Here is a 26,502-nt window from a genome sequence, read left to right on the forward strand (position 1 = left end):
CGTCGGAAGCTGCCAAAAACTTCCACTGGTCTTCTCTACAAACCTCAATACGGGTCTGCTATCCAGCTTGTTGGCATGTCCCCAAATGATGAGGAAATTGATGGAGCTTTTACATTCATCCCTCAGTACGAGCAATTAGAACTTGTGGACTATTGCAATGGCCTGGTACTTTGCCGGTACAAGAGCAGATATACTTCTGCAGATACTTGCCGCTTCATTGTTTGCAACCCAGCAACACGAGAGTGGAGGACGCTTCCTATTCTTAATACTCCATATGGCCCAAATGTCTCCCGCTATACAGCTTTTTTGGCCTTCGATCCATCATGATCGGGACAGTTCTATGTCTTCAACTTTCAGGAGAAGTTAAAAAACACCTTGCCACTTGTTATCTACAAACTTGAGGTGTTCCCATCTGACCTATGTGAGTGGCTTGTGGATGATGCATGGAGTGGGAACCATAGGATAATGGTCAATAAACCACACAACTTTATAGGTGGGGTGTTTCATGTGCATAGCAACACTAGTGAGATTCTTGTGGTTAGAGGCTTGAAGGCAATGAGTTCTGGCATGATGCCATATCATTATACTATCAAGCTGCCGGGTGACTGTTGGAATGGTTGCTTTAGCCAATCAATGGGGCTTTTGCAGTCGCATTTCCAGAGGAGGGCGGCAGTACAATTGCAGTTTTCACTCTTGATGATTATCGTCCTTGCAAGTGGTCTCTAAAGCATCGTTTTTGTATGGGAGATGCGTTTGGAAGGGACAGCTTCCTTCCCAACCGAGATTATCTGTCCTGGTTGTGTTTTTATCGGATTGTTGCTCTTGACTTGGAAAGAGGGGTCCTCTTCCTCGTTGATAAGGAGTCAAATAAGCTTTTCTCATACAACACTAGCACAGAGCAACTTAGTGAGATTAAAGATGGTCGCCTCGGTTGGACCTGGGAATGCTTTTATTATGTGGCATGCTACTCAAAGCTCCCAGTGCTGAGCCGTTTATGTGATGTAATTGAGTAGTAGCATGTCTTATGCGCATCTTCTTTTTTCCTATCATTACGGAAAAAGGCTTTCGCCCCGCTCTATATATAAAGTACAGCGGATGCATTCCTCTGTTTCTCCTCAGATGTACGCCCGAAAATTGGCTAATGATATTTAGTTGGGACACCTATCTCCAATTTTGGGGCATGTTTGAGTTTGTTTTCCACAGTGCAGAATTTGTACCATCACACTGAAATATAATTGGAAGGATGGCCCATTAGTCCATCACCAGTATATATATAGCTGTCCAAGCTCCAAACCATTCCGTGAAACCACACTCAGTTTTGATTCTGTTTGCAAATGGGATTAACTTCCTGACGAACTCTCATCAAGCAAACCGGCTGCGGTTGCTATGGTTAATTACATCTCATGTTCTTGTCAGTGTATTTTAAGAGAGGGAGAGAGAGAGTTTTTACCGGGGTGTTAACATTAACAACAAAAAATTTCTCTGAGTGGAACAGTGCGTAAGGTGGAATTTTCCAGCAGCAGCAAAGTCGGCAAGTGCATTGCAATGCCAAGAGTAAGATAGATTCATTTTTTATTTAGACAACATTTCTGGCATGTCCAGAAGTTTATTTTGTAGGGCTAAAGCAGAGCTTTATTACCTAGACAGTAACAATGGCCACCGCTGGCACATCATCCTCCCAGAGGGAGGCTTCGCTTACATTGCAATCATAACCCAGTTTTGCTACCAAATGTGCAGCTTCATTCACATCTCGCTTGCAAGAAGTTGCCTCATTTTTCCATGCACGCTGTGTGTTTACTCGAGTGCTGCTTCTGCGGTTCCACCTGTTCCCTGGTAATCCAACGGCGTTAATTTGTTTTATGTTTTTCTCCTTCCTCCGAGGTTTGCAAAGGACACTCCCCTAGTCCCGGCCCAAGCCCCGTTGCCAGCGATCCTACTCCTCTTCCCCTCCTCTCCTAGAACACATGGAGCTTGGAGCACTAATAATAAGTCTGTTTGATTTTCAAGGAGTTTATGAACAATAGTAGATAACACGTTTTAAATCAGACTGGACTGAACGAAGAAAGATCTTTCCACACAAGAGTGGAAGGAGAAATAGTTCTTAGCTCCAATCAAGCTTTCTCTGCTGTCTAGGATCGTTAGTGCTATAGTGGAGTCACTTTTCTCAAATAAGAATGGTGGTCACATTTCCTTTCTGGTGGTAGTCATTGAGGATCTCAAGAACAGGGATCGCAAAACGTGTTAATAATGACAATGCTGGGCGAAAAAGCTAAAGAAGAAAAAACCTGTAGATTTGAATGCCACTTCCTTTGCTAAGATAGCTAGATTTGGATGTTCATTCCATAAGGTATAGCTGCATCTGACACTGAGTAGAAGTTACTAGCAGGAAAGACAGGAAGCTCTGAAGGATGTACAATGCTTGGAGGGACAGAAGTTTCAAGAGAAATGGTCTCTTTCTTCGCCGACCCGAGTAGCCACAAAATGAATGAGAGAGAGGAGAGTGGGTGAGGAGCAGCCTCAGAAAATGGATAAGCCCGTAGGGGGGATGAGGTTGTTCGCCCGACTGCTCGCCATGTCTGATCACGAAAGATATCTTTCCGAAGATACGCGTTCGGTCCACCGAAAACTATCGAAGTGTTGCCCTCCACTCGGACGGACACACAAAATTTTTAAAAATGGGAATGATTTTCACTTCCCAGCCTCTGCATCAACTAGGGATGCATACGGTCATTTTAGTATGAGTACCAAGATGAACATGGTCCTCAGAATTATTTTTTAAATGAGTCTCAAGATATTTTTTTAATGAGTGGTTCCACGACACACCAAGTTTGATCCTCAATAAATGGGAGAAAACCCCCTTGCATCACCTGTCAATTCTAGGAATAAAACTCGGGTCGTTAGGCTGCACAACCGCATGCTCAACCACTGAGCCAAGGACGGACGCACAACATGCCCATTGAAGTTATCTTCAGGGCTACTATAGGATGAGATCGACGCTCCTCTACGGATTAGCTTGGCCCTTCTGCTAGGCTCCAAAACGTAAATTTCATGAACTTGGACTTGTAGACAGTCTGTGCCGGCATTCCTCCGGGATAATTTGTGGCATCTTTCCGAAGAGTCAGACAACGCGGTAGCATCGTTGCTCAGGTTTTCATGGCACGTCCACACTCGGACCACTAGTCGGTCTCCTCAAGGAGATGTACGAGTGACACCAAGTTTACTTCGCGGCCAACTTGCCTCGGTCATTCGGGAAGCACCTAGTCCAGAATCCGTTGTAGTTTTGCTCAGATCATGGGTGACTAAAACTTGATGACAGAGCCTGAATACCTCTACGATACTCAGGACAAGTCGAGTCTTTAGTGAATTCGTTCTACAAAACTTCAACCGATTCGGGGGCTAATGTTGGGGTCATTCACCATGGGTAGGGTCACGAGGCACGCATCTTGAGTCCACCTAGGGCCCTGCATCAACAAACATTGATGCCTTTGGGCCATAAGTACATTCAAATGGTCATCAAGACTTATTCCATTTAGATGTCAATCATCCACTCGAACATTGCCTGTTCACTCGGTCGCCTATGATCCACTCGGCTGCTCCGCCAGCACTCGAACTAGCGAGGCCAACGACCAACGTGGAAGCTGGAACGCCCGAGGGCACACGCTCTCAGGAGTTACTAGCAAGCAATGCTTTATTTAGTCGTAGTAACGCCTATATTAAACTTAGCCCATCAATCTCCATGTAACATAGGTAGACAAAGGGTTGGCACACTCTATATAAGTCACCCCGTAGCACTAGAACAAGGGTTCACATTCCCCTGTAATCCAAGACACAAGAGAAACACATAGCTGTAGAGCTCGAGATGTAGGGTTGTTACCTCTTCCGAGAGGGACCCGAACCCGTAAAACCCATGTGTCACACCTGTGTCGTAGTTAGGATCAGCCCTCGTACGTACTCCTACTTCGCACTGTCAGGATCGTTCCCACGACAGTGCGTGTAGTGTGTTTACACGTGTGTTGCTTCTGTGGTTCTACCTGTTCCTTGGTAATCCAGTGGCGTTACTTTGTTTTATGTTTTTTCCTTCCTCCGAGGGTTTGCAGAGGACACTCCCCTAGTCCCCGAGCCTCATCGCAGGCGATCCTACTCCTCTTTCCCTCCTCTCCATCTTCGCCGACCCGAGTAGCCGCAAAGTGAATGAGAGAGAGTGAGAGAGGAGCAAGCAGCCGTAGAAAATGGATAAGACCATGGGGGGGGGGGGGTGTCGTTCGTGCGACTGCTCGCCCCACCGAACGAGTGACGTGGCACGCTCCCTGCTTCATGACCCGCGCGCCCGATCCAACGGCTCTAGAGCAGTTTGCTGGGAATTGCTTAATAGCTGGCGTTCACTACTTAACGTTCTCCTATGTTTTTTTTTCTCTTTCTCCTTCATGCGAAGGGTTTGGCAAAAATTCTGGAGTTGTGGCAAATCAACCTGTGGTTGAGATGGTTAGGTGGACAGTGGTATCACCAACCCACCAGGGTTCAAATCCTGGTGCTCGCATTATTCCTGGATTTATTTCAGGATTTCCGGCGATGCGCTTTCAGTGGGAGGAGACGTTCCCGTCGACGCTGAGGCGCCTATGATGGCTTCGTAAATCTCAAGATGATATGCCGGCTCAGTCTCTCGAAGGTGCTCATAGGGGTAGGGTGTACGTGTGTGCGTTCATAGGGGTGAGTGTATGCACGTATATATGAGCGTGTGTGCACTGATGCTAAAAAAAATTCTGGAGTTGTGCACGCGGGCGAGGGTGGTTTCCGGTCCGTCCCCGCGGCGGCCGCTCGCGTTCTTGCGGGGAGTGTCGCGTCCAGGCTGCTACGGCTCTTCTTCTTCGGTTGCGGTTGGTCCCTCTTTCTCCCTCCCTTGCTGCTCGGTCTCGGTTTGATTTGGGGGCGTTGCCGGCCGGCGGCCGACTGGATTGGATTGGTGTTCGTGTGACGGGAGGTAGAGAAAGGGGAGCCGGGAGGAGGATTTTGGGCTCTCGGACGCGCTTGGTCGTTCGTTTCATGATCCGCTCCTCTCTCGGATTGGATTGGATTGGATTGATTTGATCGACAGAACAGAGACGTGCCTCGCCTCTGCTAAAGCCTAGAGGAGACCATCCTGACGAGAGGAAAAATAGCCCCCGAATCGTCGACCATGCCACGACGATACACCACCCTGCTTATAGACTACTGCAGTCAAAAATGCTCTTATATTATGGGACGGAGGAAGTAATTATTAGCCGATACAAATGACGTGTCCATTGGAGGACACACGCACTCTGAAAGGTTTGAGATTCAGCAGCAGGTAGTACTGAGAGTAGAGGAGAGATACATGTTTGAGATTCAGTTACAATCTGGCCAAAAGACAGCAGCCTAGCCCGCTGATCCTAGCTGGACGGCCACCAAGTCTTCTCACCTTAGGCCTCTGCTTTTGTCTGAAGGTGTAAGCACCATATCTGAAGCCAAGTCCATGACAGAGAAATGCAAAACCGACTCACCTCTGCTAGAGGAAACCAAGTTATTAGACTACTGGCTATGCAAATCAGATTAAGCAAATTGGCTGCTGTTGTCATGGTTAAGCAGCACTCATGTTCTTACCCAGAAAATATTAACCAATAACATCTTCTGTAGCATCATGAAACCAGTGAAAGTACACGCATGCTGGGTCGCTTTGAGTTTTTTTTTTTTTTTTTTTTTTTTGAGGAAAGTCACTTTGAGTTGACTTGAAGATGGGCAACAGCTGCTCGATCGCTTACCTGCAACTACTTCCGCCATTTTCCGTTGGGGAAGTGTACCTTGTCTGACTGAAAAACTGTCTGTCAGTTGAAAATTCAGAGATAGAAGAAACAGAGGAGCATGTTTAGTACTCCCGTGCTGTGCTCCACGGGGCACGTTAATCAGTAGTCACCCGCCTGTAACCTGCTGCAGGCGTGTCTGTCAATTGCTCCAGTTGCTACTGACAATCGTGGAGGAAGGAACGGTGACACCGAGCGTTTATAACAAGGTGAAGAATCTAACTTTAACTTCAACCATCGCTTTGTCCTTCCTTTTCTATTTGGCAAGCCTAAATATAAACTAATTAATAATTAGCTGGCTTGATTTCATTGTGCATGCCCTAGCTTTTGATACACGCTAGTTGGATAACGGGTCTTATTAGTGGCCAATAACAGAACCCTATATATTTCAGCAAAAATAAAATAGGTGACAGAATCCTGTAACACATGGAAGTAGGGGATTAGTGTCATTAAAGATATGTTGTCCATTCATTATCATCAAATTTTGACTAACAAAAACGAGCTATATGCCATACAAAATATACAATTGAATATATATTTGACATAACTTTCCAATGGTATAATTTTCATGGTGCATTCGAAATAAAGCATGCCAGGGCTCCACAGATAGTAACTATTGGTTCCAAGTTTTCCAACAAAAATTGCATTATAGTGAAAACGTGAGAAATAAAGCAGACCAGTGCTATAGAAACAATAGCTCTGGACTCCAAGTCTTGCAACAATACAATGTTGCTTTATTATGAAAATATGAGAAAATAAAGCAAGTCAGGGCTGCAGAAACATGATTGTTTGTTCCTGGTACACAAGATAGAATATGGGTAGCAATTAGCCAATTACAGTTACATTCTCGTTACCAACCAAATTTCTGACTTTTTCCACAAGATCGGAGAGGAGAGGCCTGGCTGTCTTCTTTACTCCGCAATCAGTCCCTGCAAAGAGCATGCAGCTTTCAAGGTTAGACAGGATCTTTGAAGCGTTTTCCAACGACTTCAGGAATTCATTGAGCAGAACGGTGTCCTGGCCGGGCTGCAGCATTAATACCGCAATCTGGCCGCAAAGCTTCACGATTCTTAGACAATCAGCTCTGTCCTCACAGTTCTCTTCTACTATAGCCCTGAGCTTTCCCACAAATGCACCTTCCTCTAGAGAAATCTTTCGAACCACATCATCGAAGTCATCGACGCTGATCAGTTTGTCACACTCACACATCACAAAAGTAAGTGATAACAATGCTTCTCGGTATTCTATTTCAGCTTTTAGCTCCTCACTTGACTTATCAGGTGACTTCTTGATTTGGCCGCTACGTTCTATTGTCAGTTGTTTTTCTTCATCATTTCCCCTTCTTGCACATCCTTTTTCCCATGCAGACATTTTTCTCTCTTCTCTCTGTTCTTTAGGGAGGTCTCGTGTACTGGCTAGTACTTCCGTGAGGACCTGCAACATAATGTAACTTTGTAAAATACAAAAACTTGCCCATATGATACTGCTTAAAGGGTATAAGCAACACTATTGTCGTGACTACTGGAATAATAGTGTTGTGCTATAGATAAGTAGATAAGCAGATCTGTAAGCTAACCTTTGGCAGCAAGGTTTCCTTCACATAGTCCTTGTCCAATGTACAGTGAGTGCACAAGTTCTCCAAGATCTCCAATGCTACTGTCCTGTACGTGATGTCGTTCTTAGTATCAAGTATTTCATTGGGACAATCAGCAATGCTGTTCTGTTGGTTTTTTATGAACTTAGAGATAGTTTCCATCTTTGAAAGCAATGCCAGTGATTTCCCAGCTGTAACTCTAAGCTTTCCTTTGTCCCCTTTATCATCATTCTTCTTGTTCAAACCATCTTTGTCCCCTTCATCATCAGTAAGGAATATCTGCAACTGCTTTCTGATTAGATTTTCTTTTGTTTCGGTGCTGAGGTTGGCTGACGAATCAATGGCCAGTTCTGTCAGGATTTCTATGGCTCGCATCTGCATCTGCAGTTCTGTGCCATCATTTTTTCCCTGATAAAGAATTCTCTCCAGGTTGCTCAGTGCATGGTCGTTGGAACAGATTTTGTGGACCAGATCACTTTTGCCAATCCAATCTGGGGCACGGATGAGCATGTGTACCACTTTGAGTGACCCATTCACTACATCGGCCCATTGATTTGCATTGATATCTTGGATTAGTGTCTCGGAGTACAGTGGTGCCATGATCTTAGGGAGGAGACCAGGGGTGTTGCATATGTCGTTGCAATTATGTTGATCGAACACGAGCCTCTCTAGAATTGTGAGGCCTTGTAGAATCAGCTCATTCCAACCATCTTGTTTGCTGCCATGATGGGTGGAGCCATCCACTCCATCTTGTGGAATCTTGCCACCTTGATTTCTGAATTTTTTTACTTTGTTGTCCTCAATGCCTTCAAGAACAGAAATTGATTTTTTCTTAGGGAAACCAGCAACTCTTCTTCCTCTATATTCCTCTATTTCTTTGGCGAGAGAAATAAACCTTTCCCTAGCACTGTCAGCATCTTTTTCTGACTCACTAACAGTAGCATGATTGGGTCCTTGTTGGTTGTTCCAATATGGCAGGGTGGTATCGAGCAGCGAGGATATGCAGTGTATCGCCCCTGGGAACTGGGACAAATGAATGTCACCGGCAAGGTATGCGACGATCCTGGCGACGACCTCCCTGAGCTCTCTGTTGCTGCTTCTCCATCCTAGCGTATCAATCAGCTTCTGAATCTTTGGTCTGCAGGGGAGTAGCAGGGACCTTACATCTGCCTCAAGCTTAATGAAGTTGTCGAGCATCCTTGCTCCTGAGAGGTAGTCTTTCTGCGATTCCGAGTCAACCAAATCAACAGCATAATTGATCAAATTGCTACCATCTAGGGATGTAGGGTCTCGCCAGCACTTTGCTCGGGTATCATATAGGTAACCTGAAATTGTTATGCTGCCCCACTTTTCTGGTAACTGGGATTCTTCCCGGAACAAAACCACAACCCACATCACTGACACATCCATCAACCACCATATGAAGAAGAGCACACCTTGGCCAATAACCAAACAGTAGAATATGTTCAGTGCTGGCACCAGGTTCGCTTTGTTGTCGTCACATGCAGTGTTGCAATAATCATGCTGCCATAGGCGCCACAGTGAGAGCACAATGCATGCAACAGGCCCAAGTTTATAAAGGATCCCTGCCATTAGAACCACTACCAGGGCTGGCAAGGATGGTATTTGGATAATGATAACTTCTACCAACTGAATAACTTGTCTCGGTAGATACCAACTTGGTGTAAGATGTTCCCTAGGACCTGTAAAAGCTTTCCTCGCAAGATTCTCCATTAGGTTCAAAAATATAGGGAATAGGTTGTCCCCTGAGTCGTTGAAGATCCTGTTTGTCAAATTGCAAATGCGTCGTTAGTGCCCGAGCATTAATATAGATTGAGTCGGTTAGTATTTATTTGTTTTGGCCAAAATCGACAAGCGGAGAAGAATTTCTACCATAAGAAGAAGAAAGTTATCCAGATAATTGAGAATAAAAAAAAAAGGTTTAAACCCGCATAGGAGACAGGAGACTTGGTACATAGAACAAGGTCAATAGCACCATCTGCCCATGGCCAAGGTAGCACAAACTTTTTCCCGGAAAAAAGGTAGAAGAAACTCAATATGCCCCATGGGAAGATCCACATCATTGTGATGACCTATGGCATCCATGATATGGCGACTCCGAGTTCACAACAACAATAATGCTGCCATGGCAGAAGTCTGCGTACTGACTATGTGTGCACCTTTTTAGCTGATTAGGTAAGTTTATTAGCTATATATTTGGATTAGTCTTAGTCCACGGCCGAAAATGCTGCCGTGAAAGCCAAAACGTCTGCCATGGCAACAAATTCTCCCACGGCCCAAGCACTACCATGGCAGTGAAATCGGCTACCACGACAGGCAAATCTACTGCCATGGCAGCGAAAAAAGCTTCCATAGCCGCACCGACGACCACTGGTGCACTTAAGCGAGTGCGCGCAATGAAAACACTCTCAAGGATCTCATCTTCCTCCCGAACCGTCGGTACATGGACATGCCAGAGAAGCAGCTATCATGTGGTGGCGGCGTCCCTGTCATCGGAGAGGAGTTCGACGACTACGATGACGACCCTGACTACGAGCTCCATCTTGCTCTGGTTGAAGAAGCCGGATTGTTCCAAGAAGTCGAGAAGCACGAGTGCTGGCGATGCGGCATGATGGAGGAGATGGGCTCCATCGAAGCCAACAACACACTGCGCCTTGTGGATCTCCCTCCTGGTCATCGCTCAATCGGTTTGAAGTCGGTCTACTATGTAAAAGAGGATGCAGGTGGCGTCCTGGTGAAGTACAAAGACAGGATCATCGCAAAGGAGTATGTCCAGAAGCACGATGTCGACTACGACGGAGTATTTGCTCTGGTGGCGAGACTCGAGTCCGTACGCCTCCTCGCTCTCACGGCACGCATAGGCTAGATAGTCCACCACATGCCTTTCTCAATGGTGAACCTGAAGAGGAGGTTTACATGCCACAACCTCCAGGGTTGTTCGTCGCTGGCGAGACCAACAAGGTGCTCAAGCTGAACAAGGGGCTCTATATATGGCCTGAAACAAGCCAGGCGCTTGGAACACCATGGTGGACGCGTGCTTCATGTCGCTTGGGTTCAGCTGGTGCCCTTTAGAGCACGCGATGTACACTATGGGCACTTCAACGTCATGGCTGGTGGTCGGCGTCTACGTCGATGATCTGATAATCATCGGTTCGAGGAGGAGATCACACGCTTCAAAGGTGAGATGCAGGCATTGTTCGAGATGATAGATCTCGGGCAGCTCGAATATTACATGGGGATCAAGGTGCGGCAGCACGACGCCAACATTGACCTCTGCCAGGCCGGGTACGTAGTCAAGATCCTCCACAAGGGGGTATGGCGGGCTGCAACCCGTGCCATGTTCCCATGGAGCCGCGCTTTAAGCTGAGTAGGGTGAGCTCAGCCAGCCAGACACCATGGAGTACGGGAGCATCATTGGCATGCTCTCTACCTCGTCCACACCAGGCCGGATTTGTCCTTCTTCGTCGACTAAGTGTCACGGTTCATGCAGAGCCCATGACAAAGCACATGGCGGCGGTGAAGAACATAGTGTGCTACGTTGCAGGAACTCTGCACCCACAGAGGGCCCCTAATCGGCTACTCCCTCCGTCCGGAAAAAGTTGTCTCCGATGACATTTTGCGAAAAGCACCTCCCCTTTCTTCCGACAAACTATGCAGCCCTCACTCCGACCGCTTCCCTGCTCCGTCGCCTCGCAACGCACCGGCCGCCTGCTCCATCGCCTCGCCACGCACGGGACGCCTTCTCCCCGTCGTCTCGCCGCTTCTCTTCGTCCGCACCAGGAAATCAAGAGGGAAGCGATCCCCTTTTCTGCAAATCCCGCGACTTGCCGGCTCCGGCGGCGGCGCTCATGTCCTAGAGGCAGGTCCTCGAGCTCCTCCTCCCGACCCCGAGCTCCTCGTCCTCGAGCTGCTGCAGAAGTCAACGGCAGTTGCTCCTCCTCCAGGTCCTCAGGCTACTCCTCCAGGTTCTCGAGCTCCTCGCCCTCTTCGCTCCACCGGCGCCGCCGCCGCCGCTTCTGCTTCTGCTGCCCGCCCGCCCACCGCTCAGGTCCTCTGCTTCTGGGGCTTCTTCTGCTTCTGCTCCTAGTTGCAGTTTTCAGTATGGTGAGCTGATTTCTTTCTTATCCTCTTGGTTTCTGCAGCGATTGGAGGTGGACTTGGTGCAGAGGAATGGATCTTGCTTTCGTTGATCTCAGGTGAGCTAAAGATGCTGCTTCCATGGAACATACAGTATGCTTGACTGTATGACTGTAAAGAATTTTGGAGTATATTTTGTGTGCTCATCATTTTGTCTTCTGTTGCAATAAGATCAAAGTGTACAGTACCAATGGCGGAGCTATGTAGAGACCTGAGGGGGCCATGCCCCCCCCCCCCCCCCCCCCCCCAGCCCAGATGAAAATATTTTTTTACTAGATATTACTAGTAATCTAAGTAATGGGCTTCTATTCTACTAAAAAAAGTAATGGGCTAATGGCCATCAAATCATCATGCATGCACGCACACTTCAGGCTCGGTCGCTCGGAGCGTAACCTGCTTCCTCCTCCACCGTTGGCCTCTATTCCCCTTCCCCAACCACGCTCGCCTCCATCGACCAGTGAACCTGCCACCGCACTCGCTCGACGTGCAAGCGCCGATGCCGACTCGAAGCTCGCCCTGTCCGCGCACGGCGCCGGCGAACATCCGAGCGCCGAGGTGGGAGGAACAACGACATCATTGTCGCCTGCTCTTCGCCGCTGGTCTCGGGGGTCCGGTGGTCGTCCACGTCAGCTGGCCGGCCGGCCACCCGTTGTCACCGTCCGCTGCTCCCCGGCTCCCCGTTTGTAAGAGCATCTCCAGCCGTTGGCCTCCCAGGGCGCATAAAAATTGCCCCCTGGGGGCGAGCCGGCGATTCGTTCGGCGCTGGGGGCGGTTTTGCGCCCAGTCGTCGCCTCCAGTCGCCAATTTTGGCCCACTTTTAAAGCCCTATTTCGGCGAAAAAAGGCATATATGGGCGAGAATAGGCCCAAGTGCTCTGTGCCTGTGCGGCTGCGCCCACTGCTTAAACTATTGGAAACTTGGATTTTGGATCACTGTCCATGTGTAGTGTTGCATCTATACGAGTAGTGGAATTTTTGTTGCTTCCTGTAGGAGTTTGATTAGTAATATTGCAATTAGTATGCCTATTCATCTGATCTAATTGGGGAATTTGTGTTTTGCATCCCAGATTTGTATTTGTTCTGCTGAGTAATTGCTATTGGTGGTTCTCAAAAGGAATTCAAGAGCATGGGGGATCGAAAAGCCGATCTGTAGTACCACTCCTTTTGTAGGTCTTCGTCCACTCAGAGAATGCCTTTGGAGTTTGAAGGTAGAGCGGTATATCCATGTAGACAAGTCGTATATTTTGGTGTAGTTAGGTCTCTTATGAAGTATATGTTGCTAATCATACATGTATTTTGCAATCAATATGGATAATATAAGTATAAATTTGCCTGAAGGCTACAAGTTCTCGTCTGTTGCAGTTGGTTAATTTTTTTGTGTGTCTTTGCCCCCCCCCCCCCCCCATAGATTCTTGTCAAGCTCCGCCACTGTACAGTACTGAGCATTTTGTGTTTTGTTCTGTTGAATGTGCAGCTACTCTGAACATACAGTACTGAGCATTTTGTGTAGAAATTTCTTTCTTGCTTACCTAAGATGATCTGCATTACATTTCCTAAAATATCTCTATGCACTCAAACCAAAGGGAGTACTATCAGTGCTCTAATTCGGTCTACTAACCCCACCCCCGAAACCCTCGCCGCCGCCACCTCCCCTGCCCGTCTCCGGCGGGATCCGGCCGCCCTCGCCGGCGCGCGGCCCGAATCCCCCCCCACCCTTCCTTCCCAGCCCCTCCTTCCGCCCTCACGCCGCCTTCCCGGGAGGCGGCCGGAGCGGCCCCTGCATCTCTCCCCTTGGCTTCGCATCCTCTTCCTCTCCCCTGCCGTCGCCGGCGGGCGCCCCCGGCTCCGGCCCGGGGGGTGCCGGCGGCGGCAGGATCTCCTCTCCCCGCGCGCGCGTCCTCCTGGCCCGGGGCAGGAGGGCGGCGGCGGCGGTGTCGCTCGGTTTGGCGACGGTCCGGTGACCCAGCGGGGTGGCCGGCGGCGGACGTGGTGGCGGCGCTGCTCCTTGGCGGCGGGGCGGCGTGGTGGTGCGGGGTGGCCGACGTCGCGCCCCCGGCCCAGATCTGGGCCCGGCGGGCCCCATCCGGGTCCTAGCGGGCTGGCCCCCGGCGTGGCCTCGTTGTCTGCGGTGTGGTGAGGAAGAGGAGTAGCTCAGATATGGGGCGTCGGCGCCGATGGCATGCCGGCAGCAGCGCGAAGGCGGGAGCTTTACGGGCCCACGAGGGCTCGGTCGGGCCTGTGGGCCCACGGGCCTGGTGTGCTCCTGCTATTGCGTCCGGACGGCTACCGTCGCTGACGGTGGAGGTGGGGCCCTCCCGCGTGCCGACGGTGCTGATCCCCTAGTCCCGGCTCAGATTCTTCGCCGCGCTGTCCTCACTTCGCGGTGCCATGGTGAGACGGCGTGGGGGCCTCATGACCGCGTTGGCGCATGGTGGTGGTTGGGTTGGTGGCTGGATCTGGAGCGCCCGAGGTGCGGGTTGGGATCGGGGGAAACCCCTGTCGGCATGGCCGACACCGGCGCGGTGGCGCCTGTGGGTGCCACCTGACCTTCCGGGAGGGCGTCGGGGGCTACCCTTCCTCTCGCCTCGTCGTGTACCGGGGGAAACCCTTGGCAGCAGCGTCGTCATCGTCACGATCCTTCTTGGAGGTGTTGATAGGTGCGGGCGCTTCGGAGTCTTGGAGCCTAGTGGAAGATCCCGGTGGGCGCAGCAATCGCGAGGCTTCTTCGTTTTTGTTGATCCGCCGTTGTCGGCATTTGTTTCTTTTGCTTTTTCTCTGTCGTTTTTTTTGGGCGTGACTGTGCTGCTTCCGCCCCAGCACCTATCTATGTATGGTTCGGTTGGTTGCTTTGTATACAAAGCGGGGGAACCTTTTTCGGTAATTGGGTCTACTAACTGTGAAATCCTTCAGAAACTGTAGCACTAATTCATAGAGGGCATGGATAAGGATATGCATCTGGTAGCTCGTAGAATATGACTAGCCAGGGATGAAATTACACTAGGTGCGTTCAATCAAAATCAATCCAATGGTTGGCTTACTACAGGACTAGAAAACTAGAACCTGGCATGGCTACATAAGGGCATTTCCACTATTCATTTGATGGAAATAATCTTAATCAATTGTTGAACTATTGGTCATTTCCACTGTTCATATGATGGAAAAAAAATTACAGCCAGTGGATGCTTGAGCCAAGGCAAGAAATTCAGTTAACTTAATCTGAATAATTCAGTTAACTTAACAGGGGAGCGTGTGTATGCTGCGAACGAATGCATTTACTGAATGTTATTTTGAGGGACATGTTTTTATCAACTCTTAGTTAAGATCAATTAACCATGTAAGGTGCTCTTTGGATTACTAGTGAAGTGCTGCTCTAAATATCATTGCAGCAAGAAAAACTTCAGTTTACTTCAGTTTTCAGTTTGGAATAGTGCACAAAAGACTAATAGATTATGCACTATTGTGCGCTATTCGGAGCACAATTCAGTGTACTGCAGTTTATTGCATAATTGTGCACTTTTTTAACACAGAACTTAGTTTGAAAAACTTAAAAGCAGCGATGTCTATTCCCGCTACCCTTGGTCTTGATCCAACCATTGCAAACTCAGGTAAAGTACCCTGCTCCTGCTCCTTCACATGTTTCTATCAGTGATTATCTAACTCAATTTTCACATGTCACACACACACACACACATAGCTCCTTCACATGCTCCAGCTCCTTCACATGCTTTGAAATAATAAGTTTATTCTTGTTCTTATTTTCAAAATGAACAAATCATACAAAATGAATCATAGTAGCATCTCTACCAAAAATGTTCCTTTCTCATCTTAGAAGAAGAAGAAGAAGAAGAAGAAGAAGAAAACCATGAAGAATCCTAGGCAAAAAGCAAAGAACCCAAGAAAGGGAAAAGTAGAGATTAGAAGTACTCCTTGTTCATTTTGGTAAGTAGAGGACACCTAGCTGCATATAATCATGGATGTGAACGAGCAGCACCTAGCTGCATATAATCCTGTTATGATCATGTGCATATAATCATGGATGTGAACTAGGAGCGCGACGAGGAGGAGGCGCCCGTCGAGGTGGTCGCCTTGGAGGAGCAGCCGCAGTCGGGGTCGGGCTCCTTGATGACGCAGGCGGCGCCGACGCTTGAGGCGATGCTGCTGCCCCGCTCGGCGATCTCGTGGCCGGCGGCGGCGGCGAAGTCCACGCACAGGTCAACGACGCGGAGGGAGAGCACGGCCAGGGCCTCGCTGGCGGGGGCCGGACGGGGGCCGGATAGGGCGACGGAGGAAGGAGGAAGAAGCTGAGGCGGACTGATTTGCAGCAGTTTAAAAGGCAGAAGGGTTTTTTTGCAAAATTAGAGTTGAACTAACACGCGGACAACTTTTCCCGGACAGAGGGAGTACAATCTAGGACGCGATGTTGACAACATAAGAAGCACCACGACGTCATGTTCTTCCTCGGCAACAACCTGGTTAGCTGCCAGTCGCAGAAACAAAGGGTGGTGGCCCTCTCGTCGTGCGAATCCGAGTACATATCTGCAACGACGGCCGCGTGCCAAGGCACACACCCACTCGAAGAAATCAGAGATGAAGAGCCAAGGGCGGCGATGCTCAGTGTCGCCAACAAATCAGCCATATCCCCACGTAAGAATCATATTTTCCGTGACTGAATCAAACACATTGAGATTCAATATCATTTTATTCGGGAGGCATGGTGAACGGGAAGATCCATATCCGAAGAACAACTCGCCAATATGCTCACCAAAGCACTTCGGCTTGGGCGTGTCAAGCTTCAGGAGCAACGACCAAAGATCGGGATGATTGAGATCAACAGAACAAGGTTTATGGAGTGAATGTTGAAGTTAACCTGCGTTGTTCCGTTTCGTTGCCATGGTAGAGCTTTTGACAAAAAGGGTCTCCCCCACTTTATATTATAAAGCAACAACCAACCGATACAACCAGCTCGCTGATACTGACACTCACTACGTGCCTGTAGAAGGAGATGGAGACCCTTCGTCCTGCCCGCTCCCGCGAGCGGGGGGCGAACCCTAGATCGAGCCGCCGCCCGCCTCTTCCCTCGCCTTCCTCCCCCTTGCTGCCGCCTGAGCACGCCGCCGGGCAAAGCCCGGTTGGCGTAGGCAGCGGCGGGGCTCTCTTCCTCCTCGTTGGCCCCCTGCAGCGCGGGATGCGGTGGCCACCAGAGGGCGCGGCACTTGCGCAGGGCCCGGCGGCGGCGGCGCGGGCGACCATGGTCGTGGCGGAGGCTGCATGGATCCGGTTAGGCGTGGGGCGGTGGGGGCTGCGAGCGGCTAGTGCAATGGTGCATGGCGGCGGGCGGTTTTGGCGCCGGCAGCTGTCGCATCACGGCAGGGTGCAGGGTGCAGAGGGCACCGGTGGCGAGGTCGTGCGCATGCACGCCTGAGCCGGCCCCTGTCTTGGGGTGGCTGGCTGCTTCCGGTCGTGCTCATGGCGGCCGGTGCGCTGGCCGTTCTGGTGGCTGCGTGCCCGGCGGATTCAATGCCTCGAGTTCGGCGGGCGGCGCGGGATGGGCAGTGGCCTGGTGTGGCTGCTGCTCCTGCCGTGGAGGGATCCACGGTAGCTTGGGAGGTCGGATGTGGCGGCGTCTGACATGTTTCGGCGTCGGTTCGTCTGTAGGCGGCGTGCGTCGGCCTTCGATTCCTCTCCCCGTCGCCCGCGCACCACTTCCGTCTAAGGGCTGGGCTTCTCCCGGTTGTGGTCCATCGCTTGTCTCACGCTCGGCAGCAGGACCGCGCCCGTCTCGCGCCCAGCAGCAGGACCGCGCTCGTCTCGCGCCCGGTAGCAGGACCGCGCCCGTCTCGTGCCCGGCAGCAGGACGGGCCGATGGAGGCCAATTTTGGCCGGCCTATTGGGTCTTGGTGTTGGGGACAGATCAGGGGTGCTAAAGGCGGGGCCTTTCCACTTGTCTCTTTGGGTGGCGTGGCGCTAGGTGACTGGTGAGGTGGCGTCGAGGTCTTGGATGTCGGGGGAGCGGCCCTGGGGGTGGTGTCGCGGTGCTTATGGGCAAAGCCCGTGCCTTGGTGCTGCCCAGTGACCATGGTCGTGTGGGCAGCATGGTCGCCGGGGTGTGGCGTTCGGTGGCGGTGAGTATTGGCCGGGATGAAAACATGTTCTATCCTCGGACGGACCGGCGGCGGCGAAGCTCGTTCCCTTCTTGAAGGCGTCGTCGGAGCCATCATTGCCCGTCGTGTTTCTCTAGGGAAAACTCTAACTCTCGGGTAGGGTGGTGGCGGCGCTCCGGTGTCGTATCCTTCCTAAAGGCACCGCCTTGGAGCCCACGGTTCATCATATGCGGCTTCATCTCTTCGCGGTGGCGTGTTCACGGTCGAGGACCCAGCTGCTCTTGTAGTGCTTGGGGTGGTGTTGCTGCGCTCAGCGCCTATGTATCTTGCCTTGGGTGTGTGCATGTGTTGTGGTGGCGTGCGTTTGTACCGGGTTGTTGTTGGTCGATGCTTTATATATAAAGCGGGGCGAAAGCCTTTTTGGTAACCAGCTCGCTAGGGCCGCAACACAAACAAACCCAAAAGAAAAAGAGAGAAAGAAAAGAGAAACAAATGCCGACGCCGGCAGCTCAACTAAGCGAAGATGGCCGACATCCACTGCACCCTCCGGAGAAGTACCACCGCACGCCTAGCACTCCGAAGCCTCGCGTACCAAGCAACACCTTCAGGAAAGAATGCAACGACGATGATGCTGCTGCCCGGACAAGTCCTAGGGTTTCCCCAGGTACACAGATGGCAGTGGGGACGGCGTATCACCGACGCCCCTCAAGAAGGTCCGGCGGCGCCCACGGGCATAGCCACGCCAGTGGCGGATGAGCCGCCGGGGATTTCTCCCACCCTGATACCACCACCGTCACCCCAGACAATCGGAAGTGTACCGCCCAACATGCCGCCCGCCAGCCTGTACCACTACGGTCACCGCACCAACTTCACTGTCTCACTGAGGCCACCAACACGAGACCTGGAGGGAGGAAGAGGAGACACCGGGCACGGGGGCAACCACAACGCAGCCGGCAAGAGGGGACAACCTCCACCGCCGCGAGGAGCTGACCGGACATAGCGATAGGGACCTGCCAGGCCACCACAGGCCCGGCCGGACCCCAACGGGTCCGGACAATCCATGCTACCACGCTGCAGCCCGCCAGCCGCCGGAGCCATCACCACCGCAGCCACATCCGCCTCGCCGCACCACCAGGGAGCCGCGCCGCCACGCCCCAAACCGCCGGCCCGCCCCAGCTCAAATGGGGCCCGAAAGGGCCCAGACTGGGCCGAGCGGGGGCCGCCGGCCAGCCGCACACCACACGGCCCCGCAGCCAACAGCCACACTACCGCCAGCCGAGCAGCGAGCCCCGACTCCACCTCCAAGTATGCGGGGATGGGAGCCCCGACTCCACCTCCAAGCACGCGGGGAAGGGACGTCCGCTGGCGCCGGCGCCACCTGGGCACACGAGTGTCCTCTGCCGGCGACGGCGAAGGGGGATGGAGGAGGAGGGGGTCGAGACGGGGTGGAGGCGCTCCGCTGCCACGGGGGGCGACGGGAGCGCATGAGAAGGTGGGGAACGGGGACAATCCTCATGGCAGAGCTTTTTAGCTGCCATGACAACTGTTTTTAGCACAATAACTAATGTTGCCACGACAAAAGTCTGCATACAGACTGTGTGTGCACCTTTTTAGCTGTTTAGGTGAGTTTCTTAGCTAGATATTTGGATTAGGCTTAGTCCATGCCGGCACGTACTGGTTCATGGGATGGCACGAATACCAAGGTTCGGCGTGGGTGCCTGCCTTGGGCTGTTAGAGGCTCTTTCGGTTGGTAACAAAATAAAAGGAAATGAGAAATAGAGAAAAAGCTGCGACGTATTTGCACGCAGCAAAAACTCTTGTTCCATCAAGTTCTTCGTGTAAGTGAATGTATTGTGCCACCGATGAAGACCAACATTGAGGTCAAGCCAACTGAGCCACCCCCAGAATGGGCATTACCGCAGCAACAAGTCCTCGTCGTTGACTCATGGGTCACCTTAGGGGTGAAAATGGGTACCCTTTGGGATAGCCTCTAATCCTATTTAGTTCAATCAAATTAACTAAAATTCTAAGTGTGTAATTTTGAAAATGTAGTTCATTTGACTGAGAAAGGGAGTTAGAGGTTACAATGAGGACTATCAATTTGCAACCTTAGTCACCTATCACTTTTTTCCAACCGGGCTCACACCCCTTTTCATTAACTTTGCAATTAACGGAAGTACAACAGTCTGCTTTTAGTACTGTGCAAAACATCACCCATCAGTCAAAGTCAAATGAGACAGCCTAGAGCAAAAGGAGACCGAAAGGGGAGAGCGAGTTGGCGCACCGCCAGAAAACCCACTGTGGATGACCCTTAAACAGATCACCAACCATGGGGCGAAAACCTGCAGCCAAGGGTCCGTAGACAGAAGTGGGCGCTAATTAGAGTCTCTGGAGCAATGCTACCAAGGAGAATTATAGTGCAACGATACCGCCGCTCAATTCAGAGAAACATGGGATCTAGAGTTTCTTAGGAACCCTGGGAAGAAACGAAAATGTAGTGTTGTAGTGAAACCTCCAACTAGGTAAACAGAGCCACATGTGTTCTATTGTTGCCTTTGGCAACGCCAAAACCAGGATACTGTGCTGCAATTCCTCTGCCTACCCACCCAACAAACCAGTTCTTACCGCCGCTTTTGACCTCGCCACTGCGACAACCACCCACCGGTAGGTTGAGTTTATGGCAAGGTCAAAAGCAGCGGTTGGCCGATGCTCACGATCGGAGCTCATGGTGGCCAATAGCTAACCAAATGCTTCTAGCTGGATAGGAACCCTCGGCCACTACAGGACATCCAAATCTAAACGTGGGATATGAAGATCGGTTGGGCCATGACATAATGGAGGCAGCACCCCACTCATCGGTCGGCCATCCCTGCTGTCTGAGGAGGATCACCACTGCTAAGCCTGGGTCGTACCCACGTGTACCTCCCGCCACTGAGATATCACCATCCGTGTATATCAATCATTGTACATCTACAACGAGTATGAGCCCCTTAACCTTAGGGTGTGGGGCCCACCACCTCCGCAGCCTAGCCAGCGGCAACGTGACGGGTTTGACAAAGGGCCTTTGATTACACCATTTTCTCTTCTCTGTCCATAAAAACTTCGGCTTACTTGAAATTCGTGAAACCGATGGTTTTCTAAAAGAGACGGGATTATCAAAAAAGGCTTTCGCCCCGCTTTATATATAAAGCAACGATCATCAACAACCCAGTACAAACACACGCACACACGGAAGGCATCATACATAGGAGAGGTAAGCGCAGCAACACCACCCCAAGCACTACAAGAGCAACCGGGGTCCTCAACCGTGAACACGCCACCGCGAAGAGATGAAGCCGCATACGACGAATCGTGGGCTCCAAACCGGTGTCTTCAGGAAGGATACGACACCGGAGTGCCACCACCGCCCGACCCGAGGATCAGAGTTTAACTGCCACCGAACGCCACACCTCGGCTGCCACGTCGCCCACACGACCGTGGCCACCGGGTAGCACCGAGCCACGGGCTCTGCCCATGAGCACCGCGCAACCACCACCAGGGTCGCCGCCCCAACATCCAAGACCTTGACACCACCTCACCCGAGCCCCACCGCTACCCCAACCAAAGAGACGAACGGAAAGGCCCCAGCTTTCACACCCTTGGGTGGCTCCCACCGCCAAGACCCAGTAGGCCAGCCAAATACTGGCCTCCATCAACCGTCCCGCAACACCGGGCGCGAGACGAGCTCGATCCTGCTACGGTGTGCGATACGAGCTCGGTCCTGCTGCAAGGCACGAGACGAGCTCGGCCCTGCATCATCGGGTGCTAGACGAGCAATGGACCGTAGCTAGGAGATAGCCAACCCTTCGACGAAAGTAGCGCCCAGATGACAAGGAGAAGGATCAAAGGCCGACACAGGTCGCCTACGGGCGAGCCGACGCCTGAACAAGCCAGCCTCCGCTGCTACCGACCTGCCACCTCGTGAGCCACTCACTGATGGGCCAACGCCGTAGAAGTCCAGTTGCCGTCGTGGAACAAGCCACATCCACGCCGGGAAACCGAGGTCTAGCCCCGAGCCGCCCGCAAGCTGCCATGGGCTAGATCCGAGCTGATCTGGCCGGCAACCGCCGCCGCCAGCAACTGCAGCTGTGACTCCGCCGTGGTTCACGACCATAGCCACGACCCCACCAGGTCGCAGCCCGCCCCGCGCCTCCCGACGCCCATACGCCCGCCAGATCCGGATCCTAGATGGGGCCGCCGCCGCCAAGCGCGCACCTCCGTGGCTAGCATGGGCACGCGCCCCAGCCAACGCGACGGAGCCCTCCACGCCGTGAACCCGCCGCCGCGCCCTCCAAGGTGCCACGCCCCCGCACGGAGCAGCCGTCCTGCGCCGCCCACCACCACAGGAAGAGGAGAGGAGGCCCCGCCTCCACCGACAGGGCTTTGCTCGTCAACGTGCTTCGGCAGCGGCGAGGAGAGGGAGGGGAGAGGTGGGGGCGAGGAGGAGCGGCGGCTAGGGTTGCCCCCCATCGCTCGCAGGAGTGACGCGGTGGGTTCTTTTTCTTCTTCAAGGAGACGGGATTTAGCAATCTCAAGCAGTGCAATTTGAAAAATGTGAAAAAAAAGTGTAGTTATCTTAATAAAAGAAGGCATAGTTTTTTGTATTACAGCCATGGGGTCCTCATGGTTTTTGTTGGTCCTGGGTAGGGGCGGATTTAGTGAGGGTGCCACGGCACCCCCTCCCAAAATGCAATAAAGTGATTAGGCTAAGCTTGGCGATCACAGTTAAGATCTGCCTCTGGCCCTTGGTCCAAAACCCCATGGTTACACCTTATTTTTGCGAAAGTTGACAACATAAGATTTCGGGTTTCGCTAAAATTCTGGGAATTTCACAAAAGTCATGAAATTCCCCGGAAGGTAAAAGAGTCTCATAAAATGAAATCTTGCTCCTTTGTTCCTAATTACATAAACACTATGGGATATTGACTAAAAGTAGGGTTAAAAAACTATGGACTAAAACTTGTACTAGTATGTCACTAAAATTGCAGATCTCAAAGAGTAGAGGCATTGCAACCCTAGGTGATTGAGATCTACGAAATTTGAAGCAACTAAAATTAGTAGTAAATTCGTATTTCTAAAAGCATCAGGACAGACGTGAAGATTAAGGAAAGATAGGAAAAACTAAGAAGTACAAGAACTGACCTGGCTGCCTGTACCATGCTAATGCATGTGAGACACCAAAAATCCTTGTTGCCCAACGAGGTGACGAAGCCACCCAGGAGGACTACCGTCGACCATGTGAGCGCCAGGTAGCCTAACCCCGTCACCGCCATCAAAATGTACGCCTGAAGGAGCACGTAACTATTGAGCGACAACTCCTCCGGCCGCGCTCGCTCTCCTACTGCTTGCTCCTCCAATGACCTCATCAGACTCAGCACTGTAGATATGGCACGGCTGAACTTCACCATCAACGTATCGGTCAGTATAGCTGTCATTTCAGCCATTTCAGCGGCGAGCGATCTGGCAGCAGCCTATGTGTTGGAGACCCAACACAGATCACACCCCCTGCTGAGGTTCAGAGTGTCTACAGGGAACACAAATCTGGATACAAGGGGAGCCGGGGTGAGGAAGAAAGAGGAGTACAGACTGCAGAGGAAGAACGAGGAACACAAATCTGAATGCCAGGAGGAACACTGGGTATAGACTGCAGAGGAAGAAAGAGGAGTGCATATTCTTTCCTCACGATCTGCTCCATCGACGCCTTCTGCCTTTAGCCTCTTTTGTCTTTACCCTCAACGAGCCCAGCTGGGACCAATCAACTTTGGGTTTGCCCCAAACTCACGGTTAGTGCGCCTGTGTCGCACCGGGCTGTACTCGGTCGAACCCTCTACTTGCTCGGCAGTAACTGAATGTCTGAAACAGCGATATGATTGTTTCATCTTCAAATGCTTTTCTGAAAGTGTAGACGGATTAACGGCCTCCAGGTCCGTAACACTCGGTAGCTAGCTTTTTTCATGAATATAACTCTTCCCAACGCCTGCTCGAGGTCTACACGTATGTGATCATCACTGTAACATGTGGACGCACGCATGCTTGTGCATGTTGATGTAGCCTACTGGAATCGGTTGGACAGGGTTTATTCAACCAATTTGGCCGGGGAGGCACTAATAATAGATTATGTGCATGAGCTATGTAATGTCGGGTTTGACCGCTTGTCATCCAACTTTCCTTTTATTTGTTTTATTGTCTGGAACATGGTGACTTGAACTAGATTCACGTTTAATAATATGGTTGTGTGCATCCTGTGGTGCAGAAGCCGGGTAATCATCTTTTCGAGAAAAAAAAACTCATGCTTGAGGTTTGTTTTGTAATACAATTAGCATCAACGACCCCCAAAGTTCAGTCAACTAATCGGCATAGTCTATGCGGTGTTAACGTCTATGCCATTTTTCTTATAGTCGTAGTTGTAATAGTTTATCTTGAAGTTTCGCTTCGACCCGCTGCACGTCGTCCCGCGACTTGGGCAGCTCCAAGTCCCCCGCCGCCCGCTCGGTCCTCCGAAGTTAACCGTCTCCAACGACAAAATAAGACCAAGCCGTGGCTGGCTCCGGTTTTTCCGCTGGGCATCCAAGCCCGGCAGCTCACGTCGTCTTCCCGCCATGGGGCTGAGCTAACGCATTGTTTGCCTTTTGAGAAATCAATGGAGACCCTTTGCCTGACCCCGCAAGTCGATCACAGGCTCGGGGGCTACACCAATTCGTGCGCTATTGTGAAGGGGAACGTGCTATGCAACAAAAATTTATGATACACGAGCACACCCAGAATCACTATGAAGATGACGATAATGATCAAACTCATCAACGAGCAGAGTACTAGAAGCAATGAAGAAGTTGGTGAAGTGCAACAATTCCCGCAGCTAGGTTGTACCTCCGACGCCAAATAGGTGCCGTCCAGGCAAGTTGTCGATGTCTTGTTTCTGAAGAAATTTGTAATGTTTCCGACGAATCCGAAGAAGTCCATGTTTCTTTTCAGCGATCGGTAGGACAGTAATGTGTTTAGCTCCATGTATAATTGGCTAATGCGTGTGCCTGGAGAGAAGCTTGGTACTTTTCCTAGCACATCCCGAGTTTGATGTGGCTCAAGCTTCAATTGTAGCTCCTCCTGTAGAGAAGTCGCTGTTAGAATTAAAGAAGAGATGGATACTAAGGCAGCACAAGTAATGTATATTTGTTGTCTTTGCAGGGATGAGACCTCAGCTAGGACCAGTCCTTCTACTTGTTTACTTAGCTGAACTTTTGCCAGCTCTGAAATCAATTTGTTCGGGGTGATCTCCTCCAGGGGGTGGTCAACCATGGAGCACTGAGAAGAGATGTGTGCGACCGTTGCAAGTTGTAGGTGCTAAGAAAAAGGTGAACGACTGAGAAGATGTTTGCTTGTCATTGCAAGTTGCTGTATTTGGTGTGTTTTGTAGATAGTCTGTTTGGTGTATTCTGTAGCGCTGGAACCGGTGAAGCTATCTTTATACGTGATGATGTATTAAGCTATAATGTAAGTTCCTGATGATACGATGATATCTATCAATGTGAAGGTTATGAACGGAGCTGAATCAGTCTTTACTCCCTCCGTTCCAAATTAAGTGACTCAACTTTGTACTAACTATATACTACAAAGTTATTTGGGACGGAGGGAGTACATGTGACTCTTTTTTTGCGGGAAATTTACATGTGACTTTGGCTATAGTGTAGTGCATAATTCAATCTATTTTGAACATGTGACTTTGGTCACAATGCAGTCTGTTTGACAAAAGCGAGTTAAAGTGACAGCATGGTCCATGTATCAGTTTTAAGCATAAAGTGAGACGAATTGACAGCATGGCCCAGGGAATAAAGAGGCAAAATACAGTTTGTCCTGACACATGATTTTCACTTTCTTTTTCATCAGCCGTTTGTTACATAAATAACAGGAAGTTCTCAAAAAAAAAATACTTTACTTCCTATGTCTCCTAACCAAAATTTGTCAGATGATATTACTAGAACAAGTATGAAAATCAGATTGTGGCAAAAGAATTTAAGCAACACAAGAGTAAAGCAAGACAGAAGCAGAATAAGAGTAAAGATGGCATGCTCGTAATCATAAAAATGTTATCCTGTTGACAAATAAAAGATGTAATGTTACTAATACTAAAAATGTCATGCTCTTAATAATGAGAATGTCATGTTACTAATTATTAAAATTCCATGCTATTATAAAAAGTTGCCATGGGGGCATTAAAAAAGAAATGGAAATTGCCATCCTACATATAATATAATAAAAAAATGCACATGGCAAGTTTAGAAAAATAATCACCTCTAAGAAATTCAGGTTGTTTGTTCTTTCAAACAGTGGAAATTTTCCGGTTTTTTGGAATTTTTTTTCAAATGAAAAAAAAAACTGAATGAAAAACAAATTAACTAAAAAAATAAAAGGCGTTTGAGCGCAAAAGTGTTCCAAACACCTCTCTAGCCCAACTGATGCGTTCCTGTGGCTGGAGGGTGCGAGTTAACGTTCGTCAAGTAACATTTCCGTGGTTTTTATGTTTTTCGTTTCTCCTTCCTCCGAGGGTTTGGCAAAAGTTCTCGAGGCTGGTTTCCGGTGCCGTCCCCGCGGCGGCCGTGCGCGTTCTTCCGGAGAGTGTCGCCATTGATTTCGTCCAAGCTGCTGCGGCTCTTCTTCTCCGGTAGTGGTTGGTCCCTCTTTCTGCTCTGTCTCGGTTTGATTTGGGGGCGTTGCCGGCGGCCGGTGGATTGGATTGGATTGGGTTTGGTGTTCGTGTGACGGGGACCTGGGAGGAGGATCGTGAGCGCTCGCTCGTTTCATGA

General features: G+C 50.4%; 1 protein-coding gene and 1 long non-coding RNA gene across 2 annotated transcripts; one reads left to right on the plus strand and one right to left on the minus strand.

Moving 5' to 3' along the window:
* The first annotated feature begins 4,787 nt into the window (after window positions 1–4,787).
* On the plus strand, window positions 4,788–8,630 carry LOC141026050 (uncharacterized). The gene is made up of 3 exons (XR_012187971.1): window positions 4,788–4,874; window positions 8,386–8,457; window positions 8,552–8,630. It is a non-coding gene; the product is annotated as an uncharacterized lncRNA (long non-coding RNA).
* Window positions 6,499–23,342, minus strand: LOC109779362 (uncharacterized). The gene is made up of 3 exons (XM_040391461.2): window positions 22,847–23,342; window positions 7,390–9,190; window positions 6,499–7,247 (listed from the first exon to the last, which is right to left on the minus strand). Exons 1-3 carry the CDS (start codon window positions 23,146–23,148, stop codon window positions 6,639–6,641), a joined length of 2,712 nt encoding a protein of 903 aa, XP_040247395.1. The 5' UTR covers window positions 23,149–23,342; the 3' UTR covers window positions 6,499–6,638.
* Between the last annotated feature and the right edge of the window lie 3,160 nt (window positions 23,343–26,502).

Source organism: Aegilops tauschii, chromosome 1 (assembly GCF_002575655.3).
Source record: "Aegilops tauschii subsp. strangulata cultivar AL8/78 chromosome 1, Aet v6.0, whole genome shotgun sequence".
Classification (NCBI taxonomy): domain Eukaryota; kingdom Viridiplantae; phylum Streptophyta; class Magnoliopsida; order Poales; family Poaceae; genus Aegilops; species Aegilops tauschii.